Source organism: Felis catus, chromosome C2 (genome assembly GCF_018350175.1).
Source record: "Felis catus isolate Fca126 chromosome C2, F.catus_Fca126_mat1.0, whole genome shotgun sequence".
NCBI classification, from domain to species: Eukaryota; Metazoa; Chordata; class Mammalia; order Carnivora; family Felidae; genus Felis; species Felis catus.
In genome coordinates, this window is record NC_058376.1 from 28,412,724 (window position 1) to 28,435,972 (window position 23,249).

A 23,249-nucleotide genomic window follows, 5' to 3' on the forward strand; every position below is an offset into this window, starting at 1 on the left:
TTGAAAGGGCAGGAGGGAACGTTACAAGAAAATAACTATGTTGTTTCTTAATGGGTGATTACACAAAGGAACATTTTTAGAATTAGGTAATGCCAGAAAACATAGATGACGCACGCTATAAGGAATTTGCTAACAAATATAATGCTACGCTTGCCACAATAAAGCGGCCAGTCTAACATACTGCTGTTGTCTGAGCCCATTTGTTATTTTCGCCGACGCCATTCATCCTTTGGGAACCCTTGGAGCTGCTGAGGCTGGACCCCGGCAAGAGACTCAGGGAGCACAACATAAACATACCTTTCCCAGGCTACTTCTTTGTGATGGATAATCATATAGATTCTGAACATTAAATGTCTGATGCCACAGGAACCATGGGTTTATAAAAATACTTTTGTGTTTAAGTATATAAACTGAAGGGCATCTTTTTCAGATCACAAGTGGTTAAAATGAGAGTTGTCTTCAAAATACAGATTACTGAATAGGCATTCTTACATTACATATATGCCCAATATCCCTGCAATGACTGTCTTAGACAGGAAATTTAGGTATTGATTTTTTAAAAACAAAGAACAACAACAAAAGAGCCCCACCACAATTAGCACGATTAAGTAAAAATGAATTCCACAAAAGGTGGCCAATTTACTTTTAATGATTCACTATCAAAAAGAGTTCAGGATCTCACTATTGGATTTCTGTGGGGTTGAAGAGATAGATTAATAGGAGGTGGGCAGCTTTGTTAAGTTATCTAACATGGCGCTGGACTTTTTAACACTAGCGTTGGAGGGCAGTACCAATACTCTGCTTGTTGGGTTAACTGTGTAACCTCACTTATTAGAAGGCCGTTTCTCTATGAACCTCAGTGATCCAAAACCCAGTTAAGGTACAAAAAAGAATACTTTTTTTTAAATTTTTTTAAATGTTTATTTATTTTTGAGAGAGACAGAGACAGAATGCGAGTGGGTTAGGGGCAGAGAGAGAGGGAGACACAGAACCTGAAGCAGGCTCCAGGCTCCGAGCTGTCAGCACAGAGCCCTAGGCGGGGCTCGAACTCAGGAGTTGTGAGGTCATGACCTGAGCCGGAGTCGGACGCTCAACCGACTGAGCCACCCAGGCACCCCAAAAGAATACTTTTCAAAGCAACATTTGAGTAGTCTGAATAACTGTCCCTAAGTCTATGCATTAAGGTTCATGTGTCTTATTCCTTGGTGAGCACATCAGTTTCTTACCTAGGACCTACTTAGTTTTACTTTACTGAATTGTGACAAGTGAGGCTATCTAGATTCCCAGTCTGCACTAGACCAGACACTGCCAATGAGAAGAGGAGGAAAATATTGGAGGCAGCATGCTGTGGCAACAGAGAAAAAGGACAACAGATTGTCAGTTAGTGAAGGGGACGAGAGAAACTACAAAAAGCAGAGATAATCACTAAGTCATAGAGTCCTTCAGTGCAGCGATTGATAGCTTATATACCTCCTGGGAGCATCTCTTAACAACTAGGAAGAAGCCTGATATAGAATGTTTTTGTTGAATCCGCTACAACTTACTGCAATAAACACTTTTAATAAAATTAACCCTGAATTTCCAAGAAAAAAGCCAAAGAAAGTCCAATATATTGCTCAAGAAAAATATATATATATATATAACCCATTTTAGAAAATCTGTGTATATCACTTAACAGTTTTTTGTTTGTTTTTTTAAGTTTGACTCCTTAAAGGACCAGATTCCAATTCTGATGATCATCACTTAATTAGAACAGTTCACTTTCACCAACTGGATAAATGATGTACTGTAGAATAGCTGACTTTTTACACAGTGGCCTTGAGCAAATTTTAAACTGTTGTATATGCACATAAGAAGGTACCATATGAAGTTTAAACTGTGTTAGATGGCAACAGATTACACAGTTGAATCACTAGGGTGATGTAAAATAATTGTTCTAAAATGCACCATCACCATTAAGCAAAATGATCCTACCATGTGCCCAGCACTGTGCTAGGTGGTGCATTTATTAAGCATTGCTTTCACTTTTAAGATTTGGAGGTGTTACAGAACACTCATTCATATTTTTAAAGGTTAAAAGACATTTTAAATGCACAATACAGCCATTACATAACAGGCATAGACTACTGTTTCATGACTAGGATAGTGGTTTTCTTAAGTGCGCTGGCAACTCTATTTTCCGATGTTATCGAATTCTTAAGGATTTGGAAACCTATACATAGGAATGGAGTGCCTCATCCTCTCATTTGTTTTGTGTATTAAGTGTTTTAACACAGGCATGCCATTTCCGAGTTAAGGGGGAGGCTAAGCTGTACTTCAGCGTTTTTGTATCAGGCAAAAGACAATTTCAGCAACGGCACTCATTTCCCCCCGGTACTTTTTTTCATGGCGAGTTACTAAACGCTAGATGCTAGAGTCAAAAAGAAACCTGACATCTGGGGAGGTGTTGAAGGGGTGTTAATAGTTCTGGTTAGATGTCTGGGGGAGCGTTGAGGATAAGATTTTAAAACAGCAAATGCAAGGAGAAGGAGGGGGGATTATGGTTTTGTAGGACTCTCTCCTCTCTCTACTTTCTCTCGCCACCAATCCATATGTGCCTCCCCCCCGCCCCAGTTCAGAGGCGGGTTCAGCGAGATTAAGCTGCAGGAAACCGAGAGGCTCCACAGCGCTGCCGCCCCGGCCTCGTGATGTAATTGTTATTTCTTATTCCGAGACTGAACCGAGCAGAGCTGCCGAAGAAGTGGCAGTCCTGTTCTTTCTGCCTCGTCTGGTGGGGTCAAATTCTTCCCCGGGATGATGTAGATTCGCTGACCGACTCCTGCCGGAGACTTCGCAGTGACAAAGCAGTTGAAGATAAACCCTGCTCCTGGGTCCTACGTCCGTCCAAGGAGCTGGACGGGGCACTCCTCAGGTCTCCTTCCCAGTCTTCCTCTCTGAGTCACTCCACATTGATTCCTGGGTGCCTACTACGTGCTAAGGCGTGGGGTCAAAGTGACCTGGAGTTAGTGCCCGTGCCCCCTCCTCCCCCCCGCCAAGATTAAAGCAGGACACACAGATTACAAGGTGGTGGAAGCTGGGGGTGGGGTGCGTGAGAAGGAGCCGAGGGAACGCGTGTCGTGGGGTGAAATGGGAGCGGGGGCGCCAGCACCCCGGCGGGACCTGGGCGTCCCGGCCCCCAGGCTGTGTCCCAGACGCGAGCCCACGGCCGGCGTTAACGAGAACAAGCCCCCGGGGGGCCCGGGAGGAGCTGTCCAGTCGCCTTGGGCGGTCGGGGGCGGCTGGACAGAGCCGGGAGCCGAGCGTGGGGGGGAAGGGGTCGGCTCGGGCGCGTGGAGCACCCACCTCTCCCGGCCGACGCAGTCCTCCCGCCGCCTTTGGGCCCTGCAGCCCCCGCCGGGCCATCCAGAGGGCGGGCAAGGAGGAAAACAGCAAACCGGGGGCGGGGGGGGGGTGCTCCTCAGTTCCCGCGAGCTGCCGGGACCCGAGCGGTTCCTCCTGCCCCGGTGACAATGGGAGGGAGGGGGAAAAAAGGGTTAAGAAACTTGGCTGAAGAGCTGAATGGCGTGGAGCGGCGAGGGGAGGGACTGGGCCGCGGCGGACTCGGCGGCGGAGGGAGGAGCGCGGCTGCGGGCGGGCGGGCGGCGAGCGAGGCGCTCAAAGTCAGCCTCGCAGACATTGCAGCAGAGCCCCGAACTCGGGAGGCGGCGGCGGCGGCGGCGGAGGAGGAGGAGGCGGAGGCGGAGGAGGTGGAGGAGGCGGCCGAGGCGGAGGGACGCGCCGGCCCCAAGCCCTCCCGCCCGCCCGCGCACGCCCGCCGGTGGCCCCGCGGCTGCCACTGCGCTTGGCAGCGCTGCTGACCGGAGGGGAGAGCTCGCCGGGGCGCCGAGGGAGCACGGGGCGGCGGGGCGCCTTCGTGGAGTGCGCCTGACGGAGCCCGAGGCGCGGAGCCGCGGCGGCCTCGGGTGAGTGGCGGCCGCGGCCGGGGGCTGCAGGAGCGGCCGCGGGCGCCGCCGGAAACGGCCCGGGAGCGCGGCCCCGCGGTGGCGGCGGCGGCGGCGGCGGCGGCGGCGGCGGCTGGCAGGGCCGCGGGGGCGTCGGGGCGCCGGGGACCGCGCTGCCTGCGGCGGGAGCGGACGCGGACGGCGGGGTGGGCTCAGCCTCGGGGAGGAATCGTTTCCGGGGATATTCCGCCTCTCCTGCCGGGTCCGAATCTTCCCGGGAACTCGGGGTGGGGGTGGGGGGGGGGAGGCAGCTGGGCCGGCAAGTTGTGGAGTTGGCCCCGGGCTCACCGGCCGCTCTGTGGCTGTCCTGCGCCGAGGGGCGGCCTCCGTGTGCTCCCCGAGGCGCGCCCGGCACGGGTGGCCGGGCCCGGGTCGTGCCCCGCTCCACTGCCCCCTCGGCCCGGAGTCCCGGGCGCTTCTCGCCGCGCAGCCCTCGGTCCTGCTGCCCGGGGCGACCTGGGCGGCGCCGGGTGCTGCTACCCGTCTCTCGCCCGGTGCCTCCCTGCTCAGGGCTCGCGGGATTCAGGGTCTGGACAAGCGAACAGGAAAAAAGGGACAGCTCTCCCGGCCCCCACCAGACCCCCAGGCCTGGCCGGTCGGTTCTTGTCCTTCCCCCTCCCGAGAGCGAGGCTCTTTGCACCCGAGGCCTCAACCATCACTTGACCCCCTGATATGAGCCAGAAACCGGGCTCACATTTGGGGTGAGCCCAGTGGAGGTCCTGGGAGGCTGCCTTTCTCTCCTCTTGTGCAGCAGTGTCCTCCTTACTACTAGTGAATCTTGTCGTTTTATGAACGGTTTCCCTGGAAATATTCTACGATCCCTCCCATCCTTTCCAAAATAGTTTCCAAATTTTAACCAAGAGTTGGTGTTCGGTGTGAAGGAACAAAGGAATCAACTGTGTGTCTCAGAGGCGACCAAGCTGGGAGTCTGTAACACATGTTGATCTCTGAAGCATTACAGGCGGTTCTACCTTCTATCTCGTTAGTGATTTAATTGGTTTCTGAAGATAGTGGAAGAAAAACAGAATGATAAGCGCTTTTGCGTTAAATATTTTTTTAATAGGGCATTTTATTTTGGAAAAAAATTAAGACGTTTCTAGCTACAAAGACTTTTTGCTCAGACGGTGGAACTAAGTTGGAGTTTGTCTCCGGTAAAGTAAATGATTAAATTGTGAGATGGTGCGGGGGTGAAAAATTGTCTTTAGAGGAAGAAAGCCTGTCTATAGGTGTCCAAAGTAAATATGGTTGTCGTGTAATATACATGAATACCCTTTACGTTTTGGGGGGGGGGCATTCGTGGAGCAGAGAGCTTTGGTAATTCATTCTTTAAAGTTATGAATTGCCTTGAACCTGCTTATTAGTGGATCATATGTTTAGCAAGTGGGTGCATCTTCCGGATGTTTAACCACCGCTTTGTCACCTTTGTTGAAGAGACACTGAAATAAGTGGACTTTTAAAACAAATAGTGCTTCAACTGCCTGGCACTTGAGTGTGGGTTGCTGCCTGGAGTATGTTGAAATGTTTTTCAATTTAGAAATAAGTTGCTTGGGTTTTGCCCAGTGTTTTGGTGGTAGTGTCGATTGGGTTTGGTTGGTTCAGAGTAGTGCCTTCCTAACCAGTAACAACTTTTCCCTGTCTGGAGTTAGTTCCTAGAGACAAAGAAGAATCAGTCCCTGGGAACAGCTACTATGCAGGCTGGGGGATTGTCACTGTAGTCTGTTTCACTCACTCTGGTGGGGAAACACCTCTTTCCACACTTACCCCTGCAGGTGCCCTAAGAGGGTGAGTTAAATGTATATTTTGGGGGGAAAAAAAAAAAGAGGACTGCTTATTGTTAGTTTTACTCCAGTGAGGTCTCTACAGTGCTTTTGAAGCAGTTGAAAACCAGGTTTAATGCCTGTGGGAAGACTTGACTTAGAACTACTTTTTGTGTTTATCTCCAAAACTCTGTAGAACTTGGGTTTTACTAATTTAAACATCCCCAAATACTGTAAGTTTGCAACAAAGAAGTGTCTGTAAAAGAGGCTAAGAGGCTAAGGGCTCTTCTGACTCTTGCAGTTTTAAGAGCAAAACATCATGATAAAAAATAACCTATACCACCACCTAGAGTCTGTTTGTTAGTTTATTGCTCCTGAAGTTTGCTTAAATTGACACGTCTCTTGTGGTTCCAGTATAGCCAAAAAATGATTAAGAAGCGCTAGCTTTCAAAAGGCCATCCAAGAGAATAATTATTTGTGTAATAAATAGCAAGTGCCAATTTCAATTATCCATGCTACCTTTAGCATTGAAAATTATGACATATCAAGTTGAGTGGCTGTTCTCCAAAAGATACGGATTCAAAAGAATTTAAAACTGGGACTTTTTCAGTTTGCGCTCCAAGGTAGCTCTGTGATTGCTTAAAGACTGTCTTCACTGTTACCAGAGATTCAAGAAATCTTACAGATGAAATGTCATTAGGACTTTTTGAGGTCCCACATCAAACAAAAGCAATGATAAAAGTATAAGGGAGTGTTACAACTCCAGGAATTCTGGAAATTCAAAAAGTAAGAGAGAACATAGGCTGTAGTAGACTTAGGGTTCCGAGAGGTGAAAAGTAAATCAATGTGAAATAAAGTGGTAATCTGTCTGGCTGGTAGTTTATACATAGTAAAGCAATCCGTTAAATGGGAGACCTGGCGATGGCAGCTTCAGTGCCATGTGGCTTATCACATTGTCTGGAGGAAGTAACGTTCCTTCTTTAAATGGTACAACCTGAGAGAAAGATGGCCTCCAAGATCTTTAATTAAGTACCGGTTGCACAGAGAGAACTAGAGCACTGTATTAATTCTGTCAAACATCACTATTTTAGAACATTGAGGACAACTAAAAATGAATTAACTCATATCTGAAAGCAGAGTTTTATGGAAGGTGACAGATGAGGCAAAATATGTCAATCTGATGGAACAAGTAAGAAGATAAGAAGATATGTCATTCTTGGCTCTCTAGAAAGATGAGAGAGAAGAAGGTTATTATTAATTGTACAGATTTCTTTGCAAACCAATACTGGAAGGCAGTGATATAGAAGGTAATTTTAAATCAGAGTGGCTTAGGATATCATACATGATGTTAAAGGGATTAGGTTTTTAATTTTAAAACCTGAAGATTGTAGGAAACTTAAAAGCTCGTATTTTAAGTGTTGTTTTGGAAAAGCGGTAAGAGTTTTGTGTATCAGGTTGAAAGATAATTCTGCCAGAAATAAGTTCAAAACGTCTAATTTTCACCTAGAAAGAATTGTTGAGTTTCAATTGTGATGGGTACAGATTTGTTTTTCAAACTTTAGATTGCCTGATGCAGTTAGTTTTTAAAGCGTAGGTTAATAGAGAAGAAGAATTCTAGTTTATCTGTCAGTGACACACCTCTCTCTGTATTGCTGTCTCCTCTCATCCCCTTTTCTAAAATAAATAGCTTCTACATTTTTGGATGCGTTCTTTCATGAAAATTGCCTTCCTTTGCAGCTTCCTGTCTTGGCCCTGGTGGGGTAAAGGTTCTTTACTCTTGAGCTTTTTCCATATGCCCCTTCCCGTGGCTAATACACGATCAGTGTGCATTTTGTTTTGTTTTAATACTGATTTACTGTTAACGTGGATGAAGACTGAGGAAAGAAGCATTTGGTATTTTAACAAAGCTCCTTGTGCACATGTCTTCCAATGGAGGAAATATTTTTATGAAAAGCAATTATTGACTACCATTGAAAAGTCAGACATTCTCAGCAGAATATGGCAGGGGGAGGGGCTTCAGGATAATAAGTTTGAATCTGGGAATTGAATTGTTCAAGATGCATTTCCTTAAGTTGCTCTCCGGGGGCGAGGGGATGAACAGACTCATTCTGTAGTATTTAGATACCACAACAATCACAGAAATATAACACCAGGATGGTCACTAAGACTTGAGAAGGTAAAAATCAGGAGTGTCAGATGATGAAGCAGGCCATTGGAATGGAACTGAGGATTATGTCCGGAGGCTGGAATGAACAAAAAGTAAATGGAGGAGAGAGATCTTGTTTCCGTATCCTGTTTGCATCTGATGCTGAAGCAGGGACATGAATTGCTGATGGTAATGGATTCCCTTTTATGAGGGCTGCAATATTATATAAATAGTGGTTGTTTGGAGAGGGAAAAATGACAAATTCCACATTTGTGCCTCTGTATACTTTGCTGTTGAGTGTCTCTTAAATATATATTTAAGGTGGAAGACCAAAACTGGGCACCAGAGTAGAACCGGGAGTTATAGTTTGTTTGGAAGAAAATGAATTCATATTAGACCACTTTTCTTTGTTCTTTTAAGATCTTGTGTTTCCCAAGGGTCTTACTGAACACAGGAAACAGTACTGAGGTTTGGGTGGTGAACTAGAGAATTCTTTCCTAGGATTTCTGATAAAGATAACTTGAAGCGGATAACTACAGAAAGAATATTTCCTTTAAGCACCTTTAGGATTAGGGGGAAATTGGGACTTAGAGTTCTCTGAAGTCTTAGTAGGGTTTCTTCACAAACTATGCTCTAAATGTCCATCTGTTTCATCGTTGTTGTTGTCGTTGTTGTTGTTCCTTGAAATTTAATGTTCAATTTGATAGATATTGAATATTTAGGATTCTAAAAATTAGAGGTCGTTTAGAACAGACTTTTCCTTTTCTTTTACTACAGGTATGAAGGGTAGTTTTAATTTTTCATTAAAAATACAGCTATTGAGATAATAGGATATTATACTAATTGTTGTCACTGTGATAGTACATACTCTGCATTATGAACCTTGAAATCCAAATGGATTCCTGCACCTCTTGCAAATATTACAAATAAAGCATTACAAAACTTGTGGTGTCTTAGAGTATCCATACACCCGAAACAAAGTAATCTTATTTAAGTTCATGAAACATTGAGAAAAACAGGAAAGAGGGGAAATATGATACATTTTACCACTGTATTAGGATTTTGTTAAAGTTAATACCTTAAACCATGCTAGGGATAACATTTGGCCTAGAACTGTAGGGGTAATATGATGAGAAGCAGATTTAAAGAATTTATTAGGAGACTGGCAATTCAAAAATGTAGCTATGAAAAAAGGGACTTCACTGTGTTTACTTAGTAGTATTAAGATACTTCTGAATGTCTATACCAGATTTTAGGATAGATTGTTTTTGAAGATAATGTTATGGATAATTACCTGATTTGGATAATTCATCTGATTTGTTTTTTAGCCGAAAAAAATTCAAGAATAACTCCAGAATGTGTTCAAACTTTGGCTAGGATGCTTGTGACATCCATTGGTCTGTCCGTCCATCATCCATCCATCCTTCCTCCCCACCTTTCTTCCTTCATCTATCCTGTCTTCCTTCTTCCCTCCCTCCCTCTTTCAATAAATAGCGTGAGGGGAAAAATCATTTTGTTAAGAAATTTGGAAATAGAATTGCTTCTCTGAAAGGGTTAATAGTTGTGTTTGAAATTCAAAGCTAGCATGCTTCACTCTTCCCAGGAAATTTTTTTGACTTGGTATACTTCAGGGAATAAAAGCTCTAAATTAAAACCCATCTTGCCTCTTTAACTTTGTGTCATTTAGCAAAAATATCTTTAAGGATGAAGAAAGAGACCCTTATTTGCCTTAAATTCCAGGTCACTCTGTGACTAAGCCTGGTGTTTCAAGAAATATTAAACTAGAAGCTTGCTGGGAACTTGAGTCATCAGCTTAAGATACCACGAGGACCAGGACAACTCTGATTGACCTGATGTTGGTGTTTATTCAGAGCTTTGGTGGAATGAAGTCTCTTATCCTTGGACTTCTAATTAAGAAAGTCCTTTTTCAGTCACGTGTTAAATGATAGGGCTACTCCTTATTTTTAAATCTGTAATCTGCTAATGAATTGAGAATAAATCAGGAATTAAGGAGTTAGGAGCTTCTGTTAATTGGGGTGCTTTATTTTGCTTTTACCTTCCTCACCAGCTATGTAAGAATACTGGGTAGAAGTCAGGCAATTAGCTTTAGGTAGATGAGAGAAAAGCTCAAGTCACATTGTTGCTAAGCAAGCTTCTTGTAGTTGTGTGCTTTGACTTGTTGAGTTTGTCTATACTGTGTAACATGTGACTGCATTAAAAAATACATTAATGCATTAAAAAGTCATGATAATTCAGCATTGCAGTAGTTAGGAAATTATGTTTATATGTAGTCTTAAAATGAGAATAGTATAATTGTTGTGTTGATTTAATAACAGTGTAGATAAGAGAACTGACATGTGACAGAACATAATCAAAATTTGAGAATTAGAAATTCAAAATAGAAAAAAAAAGAGGCTTCTCCCTTGAGGGATCTCTCCAGGATTCGAGAGATAGGAAATGTTTAAGGGATCGTAGCTGGTTTTTGAAATGCGTACTTTTTTAGATTATCTTTTTTGATTCTTGCATTTATGAATTTAGAGTAATCTACAACAGAGTGGTAGATGTATACACTGGAAAAGAAACAAATTAAGGGAAGGAAGGGGGATAGAAGAAAGTGGAGAATCCCAAGAAAAACTCTAGAATAGGAATTGACCCCACCTTTCAAATAGGCTAGAATAAGAAACACTCAAATAGGACATAAATAAAAAACATCCTCAAAATGAATTAATCATAGTTGCAGGGTTTTGTTTTGTTTGTTTTCCTATAAAGGGAATATTTGCACAATGGGTCATGTAAGCTCAACTTTGATTTTTAAAACACAAATTTTTAAAAAGTCTTTGTTCTAGGGGCACCTGGGTGGCTCAGTGGGTTAAGTGTCCGACATTGGCTCTGGTCATGATCTCATGGTTTGTGGGTTCAAGCCCCACGCCAGGCTCTGTGCTGACAGCTCAGAGCCTGAAACTTGCTTCAGATTCTGTGCCTCCCTCTCCCCCCCCCCGCCCCCTCTCTGCCCCTCCGCCGCCGTTCACTCTCTGCCTCTCTCAAAAATAAACATTAAGAAAAAATAAAAGTATTTGTTTTGTTATTCCACAGCCAATTTTCTAGCTTAGGATCTGCTACTAAAACCGTGTATAATACAGATAATGGGAACGTCCTTTTATCTCTCTGTAGACTAGAACAAGGGGGTTAGATTTGATTTCTAAATTGTGAAATTCTGATTCTATACATTGACGTGTGCTGTCAGTAAGCAGTAAAGATTTCAAGCCTGAGGTTTTAATTTTTTTTTTTTTCAACGTTTATTTATTTTTGGGACAGAGAGAGACAGAGCATGAACGGGGGAGGGGCAGAGAGAGAGGGAGACACAGAATCGGAAACAGGCTCCAGGCTCTGAGCCAACAGCCCAGAGCCTGACGCGGGGCTCGAACTCACGGACCGCGAGATCGTGACCTGGCTGAAGTCGGACGCTTAACCGACTGTGCCACCCCGGCGCCCCACGCCTGAGGTTTTAAAAGTAGACATGATAGGTTAAAAACTGGAAATCCAAAAAGCTGCCTTTTTTTTTTTTTTAAACGTTTATTTATTTTTGAGACACAGAGAGACAGCATGAACGGGGGAGGTTCAGAGAGAGAGGGAGACCACAGAATCTGAAACAGGTTCCAGGTTCCGAGCTGTCAGCACAGAGCCCGACGCGGGGCTTGAATTCACAAACCGCAAGATCATGACCTGAGCCGAAGTTGGACGCTTAACCAACTGAGCCACCTAGGTGCCCCACTGCCCTTTTTTTTTTTTTTTTTTTTTTTTTTGCCTTTTACTTTTTTATTGAGAGAAAGAGCAAGAAAAGGAAGAGGATTTGGGGACATCTGCTTTGTTCCAGGCACTTGGCTGTCTGCTTTACAATTTCCATGTGACATATAGGTATCATTTTCTCGATTTACAGAGAAAGAAACCTAGTGTGAGAAATGCCTGAGGTCACACAGCTAATGTCATTGATAATAATTTGCTTTTTCATGAGAGTATGCCATCTTTTTTAAAAGAAAGCCAGTTTCTAGTTGATTTTTAGAAAGTTCTAAAAGCCTGCTCCCAAATAGAGCATAGAATAGCCATAGAACTCGGTGCAGCGCCCCCAGTCTGCCGGGCCTGGCTTTCCAAAGACCAGTCCTATAAGGAAGGCACTCTGTTTCCAACTGGTAATTCTGTAGCAGTTGATGTTAATTCTCAAGAGAACTGATGCCCTCTGTTCCCTGGGCTTACCTGAGAAATGTAGTCACCCAGGGTAACTCTGCAAGCTCCTTACCCTCCTCAGATGCTAACCCTTGTGAGGTATTCCACACAATTACTGTAGTGTTCTTTGAGGCAGAGCAAGCAACCATGTTTCTTGATGTAATTCATTAAAATACCTTGTCATGGTCTTCATCCAGGTGTTCCCAAGGCTAATTTTGTTTGTCTACTTGAAGGAGCACTTTCAACAAATTCAGGCCCATAGCTCTTTCTGGTGGAAAAGTTAAAATTCTTGACTGTAATGGTTCTTGACATGAATTTTGTGTCATTGCCCTATCTTCACCTACCATAATTTTATTTTAAAGACTACACCATGCTAATAAACTGGGCTCTTTGTTACAAAGAGAAAATTGATAATGCATTTGCGAATTTATCAGGAGGAAACAGAGATAGATGAGTATTTGGCTTCATTCTGGGAGTAGACTATGGTCAGGAAAGAGATTTTTGGGTTAGGGAGGTTTGTGGTATACAGTATTTTTTTTTTTTAATTTTTTTTAATGTTTGTTTTTGAGAGAGCGCGTGCGTGTGTGAGCACGAGTTGGGGAGGGGCAGAGAGAGAGACAGGGAGTCACGGAATCTGAAGCAGGCTCCAGGCTCTGAGTTGTCAGCACAGAGCCCGACACGGGGCTCGAACCCACGAACCCTGAGATCATGACCTGAGCCGAAGTTGGATGCTCAACCCACTGAGCCATCCAGGTGCCCCTGGTATACAGTATATTTTTAAGTGCACATCGGATGTGCTCTGTTATTGTTGAGGCCATGAGAAATGTAGTTATAAACCTCTCCACCTCTTCTTACTTGCTTCATTTAAAATTTATGGAATTCTGAACCCAAAAGAATCAAGCTGGGTGGTAGTGGTTCCCTCTGCACTAAAAGATACAGTCAAATTAAAACTGTAGTGGAGACACAAGGATGAGTAATAGGCTCATATACATAATATTTTCTAGCGTGCTTTGGATTTTGAATTGCCAAGTGAATGTTGGATAAACAAAAGGGTTTGTATAAAAGCTGCAAAGGAATGTTTTACTACAATGTTTTATTAAGAGAATATATTGTATCTGGCCAAATAAGAGAGAAGCCATGTAAGTAAACAATCTGGGGGGAAAAAAATCTTTCTGGAGTTCAGATACATGTTTATATTCTCTCCCTAACCCATCCATACCTTTTTAAGAAGTTTAACTGAAATAGACTGAATCTACATGAGGCCAGGGATTGAAGATAGAAATTTTTTTTATTCACCATCTGGTTCTTTCCCAATATCCAGATGTTTGGTGTTATTGAGTCAAAACTCAAAGCAATGCATTGTTTATTTTGTTAGTAAAATGCTGTGCTTACTATCCTAGTATCCTTGACTGACCTGAATCAATGTCATACTTTCTTCTTCCCTTTCTTTTCCTTTTTTTTTTTGCTTGGCTCTCTCATAAGTTGAAGTAATTTCATAGAATCCTTAGATTTTTCAGACTGGAGGGGAATGTGATAAAAGCTATGGATGCTCCAGGTTTAAGTATATTTGTCCTACAGGTATCTTGTCTTCCCCATTTCAAACAAGTTGGGTTATAAAGGCATCTTGCTTAATAGGAGAGTACATGGAATAGTAGTTGGTGTGAACTGTAAATCAAATAGTGTTAAATGCTACCTTTTAGCACTTACACACCTTTTTCCTTTGATCCTCCTTTTTTTTTTTTTTTTTTTTTTTTTTTTTTGCCAAGGTATACATATGATGCAATGGGGTAAATTACTTGCTTATCTTCCAACACTTTTGTCGTTGTTAATGCTGAAATGAGGGTGTTGTATGTATTGTACACCTGAAACTATTATACTGTGCACTAACTGGAATTTAAATAAAAACTTTAAAAAAATGAAATAATATTTCCAAAACTTTTGTTGTTTGCATTTTACAGAGGAGGAAACTGAACCCCTGAGAATTTAAGTACATTTTAAAATGTATACAGCCAGTACTTGGGTAAACCCAGGATAAGAAATCAAGCCTTAATTTATTTCAGTTTATTAGTTTTTGTGAAGGCAGTCACAGAAAGAGGGCTTAGGTACCAGATGTTAAGAAATCGTTAATAACGTTTGGTGATGGATCCAGCAGTAAAGTCTACACTGACCAGAAAGACAGTCTTGAGAAGCGGAGCGAGAAAGGACCAGCTACATCCCCCTTGTTTTTGGAGCATATTTTCTTCTCCTGCTACCAAAATATGGTCTTCAGAACAGTCTTGTGATTCATTTGATATTCTCGTACTTGGAACGTACTTTCTAGGCTGAGAATTTAAAAACAAGTTTTACAGTACAGGTGCGCATTTATTCATGCAGCAGCTTTGTTTCTACATGTTATATACATTTTGAGCTCTATTTAAAAATCAGTAGGGAAACTTCTATTTGTAGATTACCAGAGCCAGGTACCTTTCGTTAACTAGTGGGATCAGAATACTCACAGGTCAGCTCTAGTTATTACTGAAGAGTAATATTTTAAAATTACTAGTGCAGGTAGTTGGGTCTGTCTGTTCAACTGGGAATATAATGCAAAGGTTATGGACCCCATTACTGTATACTCCTGTGAAAAGGTAACATAATGACAGGGCACTGTGTGGACTAGTGGTGAGAATGTGCCCTGAACCAAGGGCCTCTAGATCCAGCCCTGTAGAATGAGAACAAGAGAGAAGAAACCTAATGGGAGCCACTTATATGGGCCACAGACCATATTTTGACCTTGGCGAAGTAAATTGGAAAGAAATATTCTTACTCATGGGACAGTGGGCAAGAGAGTGTAGGTGCTCACTGCAGTCCCCAAGCCTCCAACAAGATCAGGTTTGTCTCCCACAGTTCTCTGTACCCTGATTGCAATGGCCACAATTGTTTAATGTTTGTGTTTCTCAGTGGACCGTCCGCTCCATGAATAGGAGCTCATTCATCAGTGTACTGTTGGTGTTGTAGATGCCTGGCACATAGAGGGCCGTTACAAACATTTGTTGAATTGAACTGTACCAATCCAATTATTGGTAAACTCTGGCTTTGTGGGGTCAGGGATAGAGCCTTTATGTATTTATATGTAACAGTTGCCAATTATTGTGCATAGCTAATTCGTAATAGCTGCTGTTCTACGTTTTTTTTCTGTATTTAAATTAGGGCGTCTAAAAGGAATACTGTTTCTTCCTTAAAATTTATCATCATCTTTCCAGGCGTATTAACTATGAAGGAAAAAGTGCACCTATTGGTGACATTATAATTACTTGGCACTTGGCAATTGTTTTGTAATGCTGGGTTTCTTCAAAAATACACAAACTACAGTATCTCAGAAAACACATTTAGCACAATCTTTGGGGGCAACATTTAATTGTTTTTTAAAGAAACAAGTTTTTTATAGAGCTGCATAGAGAGTTTTCTTAGCTTCATTTCCTTAGCTAAGGACACTTAGCTTATGGTAGTGGTAAAGAGACCCGAGCTTGACACATTTAATCACATTGGATTTGACTAGTTGGGAAGACGGAGGCATTTCAAAATCTCATGTCTAGAGTTAATTTTGGTGTTCAGTAATCTAAAAGTTAGAGACCATCAAGAATGACCTGATGATTCAAACCCTACTAAGTTACAGGACTTAAATAGTAGATGAACCCCCTTTGTTATTATTATTTTTTAAATTAGTAATAGCTCTTTTCTGGAGGTGAATTTTTTGACTGTCACAACACTATTCTGTTCAACTAGATTAATAATGCTCAGGTAGAAAGGCAACATTTTAAAATGGAGCTCAGAAATTTCTAAACTACCACATAATTTTCAAATGCTAAAATGTATAGATTATCTGGGATACATGTTTACAACACTGAGATTTCACAAATGGTCTTAAAGTAACTTTAACCCGGTTTCTTGCTTTGTGAAGATAAAGTTTTACTAAACTTCATCCATGCTTGGGAGTGGATATCTTTTGTAAACAGAAAAAACAGCTCTCATGGCTCTCATGGCTCTCATGGCTCTCATGTATGTGTGTGTGTGTGTGTGTGTGTGTGTGTGTGTGTGTGTGTGTATGTCACATGCTTATAAATTATAGCAAAAGAAGATCTGCAGGCCAATGGACTATTGTCCAAAGTAAAAGGGTAGACAAAATTGCACATTGGCTAATTATGTGATACATTCTACTTTGTGCTTTGAAAATTGTTTATCCTGGTTGACTGGACATCTTTGCTTTTCATAGTTCCTTAGTGTCAATGTCTTATAGAATGTGTGAATTCTGTACATTAGTATAAATTTTCCAATGTTAGATTCCTCAACAGAGACTCAAACTTAATTTCTATATTCATGAACTGTGTGATGTTTCATTTAAAATAACAGCATTTTCCTTTGTGGTAAAAAAAAAAAAAAGGTGAATAAGATTCTAAATCATTATTTTGTGGGTAATTATTTTGTGTCTGCTACAAGTGTTTGTTCTAGCTCTGACCGCTCATCCAGCCGCGTATTTTACATTTTATACATCCTTGTAGATACTCGTCCTGATAATGCCAAGCCATGCTTTCCTTTGAAATAGGGTAAACAAATTCACTTTGAGTTTTAAACTCTCGTACCATGTTTTCTTACCTGTTAAAATAGAATAAATTCCATCATTGGATTTATTCATCATTTTAGCACAACTCTGAATGATCTTTCTTTTAAAAATTATGGTATGTTCCAATTAGTGGCATATTACCTTAACTTGTCAGTTTCCTGTAAAATGACAATATTGATGACTGAAAATGGGTGAAATGGGCCTTGGGACAGTCAACAACAAAAAGGATGGAAGTAAAATCTGACTTTTAATCTTTTGAAAATCTGAGACCAATTTGTATTTTCTCACAAGATTCACAGATGGTAATCCAATATTTGTTATATGTTATTGATCTTTAAATTGTTTCCATGTGTTATAGTGAAAGTAGTAAAAAAATTTTCTAGCTGTGTGAGGAAAATGGAAGAGGACTAATAACACACATTTCTGTATGTTAAAACTAAAATACCCCTGTGATGACAGCATGTTAGTTTCGACTATATTTTTTATTTTATAGTGTATTTAAAAGTGTTTTTTTTTTGTTTTGTTTTATATTTTGAAATCCTGGTAGATGAAAACAGCAATCTATATACATACAGGTGTAAAAAAAAAAAAAAAAAAAAAGGTATTTTTTAGAGATCTCCAGCTGTGAATTTGTCCACTGGGAATAAATTGTGAGTTGTAATTGCTTTCTGTAGCTTAGGTCATTTGCTCTGTTGAATATTTAAATGAAACATCAGGAAAGAAAAAAAAAACTGTATTCATACAATACATAGTCACACATACTTATATGTGAATGTGGTAGAATTTAGCAGTTCTTGATGACCGTTGTTACTTTTAAAAAGAATTAGCGAGGGGAGAGAAAGTTTTGTGTGTGTAGGGAAATTACTTCTGAGGCCTGTTCACATGCCTATTTGTTTTGCTTTAGTCTAGTTTGTGTGGTGCATTCTAGAGGGTGGTGAAAGATAATAATTTGTGGTGAACAATTAGTATCCTTAACACACTGTTGAGTGGTTTAACTATTAATCAGAGATATCATGGAGAATAAAGGAGTAGAGGTAGAGATTAGATAGGTTTCAATGTAGCTCAGCTGAAGCTGTGAAATGGGCTTCATTTAATGTTTTCTGGCCTCAGTTTATAAAATAAGGGAGGCGGACTAGAATGATGATTTGGTTCCTCTCAACTCCGTAAGAATCAGTATCACTTCACAAATGAGGTTTTACTGTTGCATGCATTGAGTAACAGTGTGCATAGAACTAAGGGCTGAGAGGATGTCCCTTATGATTTTTTGAGCTTGGCATTTCATATTTTACAGCAAAGTTTTTAGTTTAACATAATTGAACTTGTACTAGATAGGGTTAATAGGCTAGAACAAAAGGTCAAAGCATAAGGCATTAGGCTTAATTAAGGGAGAGCAGGAGTGGCAGGAGTGTGTGACAGTTAAATGGGTTTCCCACAGACTAATGTCGGTTACAGTGCAACCATGCCTCAACTTAAGTGGGTTATTTTGTGCAAAGGGCAGCAGTGATTAGCAGTTTGACATGCCAGACACTTCTGGCCAATCCCATCTGTTTTAGAGGTTAAAAAAGCACACCTTTATGAGCTGATGGATTGATTTGTGTGCCCGTCTGGTAAAGATTAGAAGTCCAAGGCCAATGCAGTAAATGTCAGTTACAGAATATTGTACTTTCTTCGTTGGCTCATTGTTTTAACCGTCAACTGTTTTATAATGGGGGATTACTGCTGTTTATGGAGTTGAATGCAAGATGGGTGGGGGAACAGGTAAGAGAGGAAGAAAAAATATTTCCTAGATGGAACTGTGAATTCACATATTCTTAGCAAGTATTTCAAATAGAGATGATGGCCTATTCTAGATACACTTGATTTGATGGAATGTTTTTGGCCTGTTTCTTACAGTTTGAGTCACGTTGTTCTTTTCTGAGTGTTATTTGAACAACCCTGTCAGTCCAGGATTTAATTTTACATACAGAATTGTTAAGTTTCTTTATTTAGGTAACTCTGTTTCTGACAGATGGATAGTTTATCTCCATATCATTATATCTATTTAAAAAAGTGTAATATTTTGTTCATTAACCTCCTGGGGAAGAGGAAAGGGAAAAGAAAAGAGAAAATGGAAAGGCATAAGTGTGCATGCTTGCTTTGTGGCTAGGGTTTACTGGGCGCACCTGAGATTGATGCATGCTGTTAAAATGAAGTGTATCTGAACCTAGACTCGGACTCCTTTCTTTCTTTGAGAGCTGTAGGAGTGATGCCATTAATGTAGTTCATTTTCAGTTCAAGGTTGTAGACCATTTAAAGATACACAAAGGCTAGATTGTGGCTATAAAGATTGGCTTTAACATGTTCTGATGTCCATGGAAAGGAAAATCCTCAATTTATGTGGATGAAATAGAACTTTAGATATTGTTATCGTAATCAAGGAGCTGTAGGCACATAAGGCATTCAGTCTTTTGGGTGGACAGACAGAAGTGTTTTAGAAATAACAAAAAGTTACCATCTTTATCAGAAAATTATTGACAACCTGAGATTTGAGTTTAAGTAAAAAGGTGACCAAGAACACGGAAACAATACTAGAAGATTCTGATTGGCCCCCTATGCTTTTATCCTTGTCAAAGGATGTGAACCATGAATTACCTGTTATGTGTTTATACAAATTATATATATATATATATATATATATATATATATATATATATATATATCATGTTAGACTCTGAATTGCTTCTTATAGAAAGGAAACTTAAATATCTAAATAAGATATGGTCACTGAAAGTAATATGTGGATCATAGTAACTGGTATTTCTAAAAATGTATATATACATTTATTTTACCACTAAGCTATTCAAAGTGAATAGGCTTAACTTACAGAAGGAAATCAAGATATTTTATTTCTCATTTAAAAAAGACAAAGTGACGTTATAATATTGGAGTTTATTTAGGAATATAGGACTTCAATATATATGTACTCATCGTTGTGTTCTTGGTGGAGTAGCATTAGTTGAAACTTTTTGGCTAATACAGATTTACATGAAAAACTGTGCTGCCCTTCTGTGAAGGTAGAGAATGTGAATACCAGTGCTTCTCTTTCACTAAGTCATTTTTAAATTATGAAAGATTGGCTTGAGTAGTATAAAAGTACTTGATTAGTAAATTAAATGTGGGAGATTTATCTAATGCACAGAAACTTCTTTTTTGGGGGGGCAGGATCTTCTTAAGCACATCTTCTGGTGATGTTATGTTAAACCTAAAACAAATATTTGATGCTCTACGTTTCATTATAAACATTTTAAAGTATCCTGGATCCTATTTTAGTTTCTTTCTTTTTTCTCCAGTAAATTCAAGCGCCAGTATTATGTAGTCTGTTCGAATTTTATAAAAATAAACGGAAATATTTTGTTGAGTTAACTTGTTTTTGTGCGTTTTGATGTATTTTGAGGTTTACAAAGAGTACACATTGTATCTTGTAATCTGTAGTAGTCAATTTCTGTCTGCTGTATTTCCTTCCTTTTACTAATGTTAATTACTGACTTTGAGACATGTAAAGTCTGCTTCTCTAAGCAAAATAGTTGAACATATGCTCGTTTAGGTTATAAAAAGTGAAAGCAGAAACTCTTAATATACTTAAGATCCTATGTTTGCAGTTCTTGGCCTAAAAACTGTTATAGCTCTGTAACCTGAATTTTAGTTGTTAGAAATGTTATTAGATAATGGAAAAATAATAGCCCTGTTTCATCTTTTGATTTTAAATGCTATTAAGGCATAGAATTGTCCTTTACCTCTTTTCGGCAGATTGATTTTAATAAGCAAGGCATAATATATGATGAACTTATTCAAATATATATGCTTAGTATATTATATCTATATTAATAGTTATATAGTTATATCCATATTAATAGTTATAAAATCAGCATGCATATGTGTGATATGTTTCAAAGAGACCTCTGCACCTGTTGATTGCATTAAAACATTTGCTATCTTCTAATGAGGAAGGAGAAGGTGCTACCACTCTAAGTGGATCATTCCTCAGTAAATTGCGTACATTTTACTTTTTTGTATTCTGTGACCTTGCAGTCAGTGACTTCAGCCCAGAATAGTTTCAAAGTCATGTAAATGAATGCAATTAAGGTATTGCTTATCATCTTACATAGTTCAGATGGAACCTTATTAGATAGAGAGATTTGTTTGCTTTATGAGGAAGGTCAAAATAAGGTTAAATTTTATTACATAAAATGATTTGGTAATGTTTTTATTTAGTTGCTGAAAAAGAAATGTCCTAACAGGAAATGATAATGCTTTTTTCCCCTTCTTTAAATCACTGGGAGGTCTTTTCAGGGTGTTTGTTTGTTTGTTATTTCTTTCTAGTAGTTATAATTCTATTTTAAGATGATGCCTTCTGTCTACTTATAAAATTTTGGGAACATTCTACGCTTAGTTGATTCTGGATATCTTTGACTCATACATGTAGGTGGCATTTCCTGCTGCTGATGGAGTGTTGCTTAGGAGCAGCTCACGTATGTGCTTAGAGGATTTGTGTTAATGTCCAGTCGTCATGACGGTTGGTGCAGGACCTCGGACAGCAGGATTGGAGTCCCAGTTCACCTGGGCAGAAAGGAGATCTGCCACCCTAGCAGGATGATTGTAAGGGTTGGGAGAGCATTGACACGGATACTAGAAGAGTCTTGCTGATGAAGAACTGTTTGTATGTGTGTACATGCGTGCGTGTGTGTGTGTGTTTGTGTGCATATGAAGTGATTAAAAGAAAGGTATTCTTCACTTTGTAGTTGGCCCATATAATTACCTTCTTTCCTTCTGTGGTATCATTTTTACTTCAGCATGGTATATTAATTAATTGGTAAAGACTCTAAGAGATACTGGTTGAGCAGATATTTACTGCACGTAGCTCTGTGCCCTGCACCATCTGAGATGCTGGAGGATTCAGAGATGAGTGAGGGGCTCACAGTCGCAGGGAGAATAACAATAAGCATGATGCAGAGAAAGTGATCTGGAAGCATAATGATCAAAGAGCCTGCTTTGGCTGGGTGTTGAGAAAGAATTACTCAAAAGAAATTTGGTACCTCTGTATGGTTGTGGGGAAACTGACAGGCACTGGGGAATTAAGTGATAATCAAAAGCAGCTACTTTGTTTTGGGAAGTTAAAGTTCCTGTAGTGGAATCAGGGAGACTGCATCACACCTTCTGTATCCCCAGCTGGCTTCGCTGTCCAGTAGCCTGTTGATCAATATGAAGTTCCCTCAGCCACCACAGTATTAAAGTGTAGGCTGTGTCTCTTGCTGCTCAAAAACTTTTCACCCAGTGTGTTATTCCTGAAGGTGTAAACTTTCCCACATGTTTGATGTCATTCTGTATCTAGAAGGCTTCTAATTCGCAGTTCAACATTTTTTTCTTACCAGTGCGCCAAAAAAAAAAAAAAAAAAAAAAATATATATATATATATATATGTATAGAAAAAGAAAAGAAGGTGTTTCAAACTCTGTGTTGACAACCAAATAATCCTAGTAATTTTTCTCCCAGAATTCTTGATCAGAATTCCTCTTCATCACCATTAACTTCTCACCTTTAGAATAGGTGTAGCACAAAGATAGTGTATTTTGGCAAATTTTATAATGCAGATTGTTCATCACGTATGGTCAACAACTATGCCCAAGGAAAGCGTGTATAATGAAGAATATTTTTTATCTTACATTTTTTTTGTTATTTTTTGAGATAATTTATTTTAGCCAGTAGTTAAGATTCCATCATAAAACATACCACTGAAATGCTTTGAGATACGATGCGCTTGAAGTAATATTTATTTTTCTTAATTTTCAGGGAGTGTTGGACTGTGAGCTATTGCAGAACTCTGTTCTCAGGACCCGTTATTTTAACAGCCAGGAGAAACACATCTAGAAGGTACTGTATTTTGTCTATTGTCCCATTTTTTTAAATGTAGTTAAGCCTTTCCAGTTAGAGAAGAAAGAACATCATTTTGCATTTTGTTATTTATTTTTCTTTAAGTTTCAGATGTCGATTAACTAGTTGTTTGACATCTGTAACCCAGGGGAGGAATATATTTCAGTGTCCATAATTCTGAGTTTTGTGTAAGTGAGTAAAAAGTCTAATTTAGATGGAACCAGTTTTGCCTATTTTAAACATCTGAAGTATTTACATTTTTTTTCTTTCCAGTATATAATTATTTTAATGAATATTTTGATTTGAAAATAAAGTATAAAAGGCTCTTTTTTTATCTAAGACAGTATGAAATATACCTTAAATAATCAGGCAGGCTTAAAGTCCTTCCTGCCTATGACAACTCTACCTTCCAGTAGAGGGATCAGCTGCCATCTGTATTTCTGCCGTCTTTCATCTGGATCCATGGACACCTGATTCTGCCTGTGTCCGTCTATTATGTTCCCTATCTGCATTATCACATGTGGTTTATTATTGTAGCATAAGAATTCATCTACTTGCAGAGCCTGAGTCTCAGGACAGGTGATATATTACTAGGAAGGAAGGAAGAATCTTCCCTGCTT

At 40.1% G+C, this 23,249-nt stretch overlaps 1 protein-coding gene across 1 annotated transcript; it reads left to right on the forward strand.

The window, feature by feature from the left end:
• Positions 1 to 3,509: 3,509 nt before the first annotated feature.
• LOC123379901 (translation initiation factor IF-2-like) lies at positions 3,510 to 22,622 on the forward strand. Its single transcript, XM_045036723.1, has 2 exons — positions 3,510 to 3,962; positions 22,549 to 22,622. The coding sequence occupies exon 1, from the start codon at positions 3,510 to 3,512 to the stop codon at positions 3,855 to 3,857; it is 348 nt and encodes a 115-aa protein (XP_044892658.1). The 3' UTR covers positions 3,858 to 3,962; positions 22,549 to 22,622.
• The last annotated feature ends 627 nt before the right edge of the window (positions 22,623 to 23,249 follow it).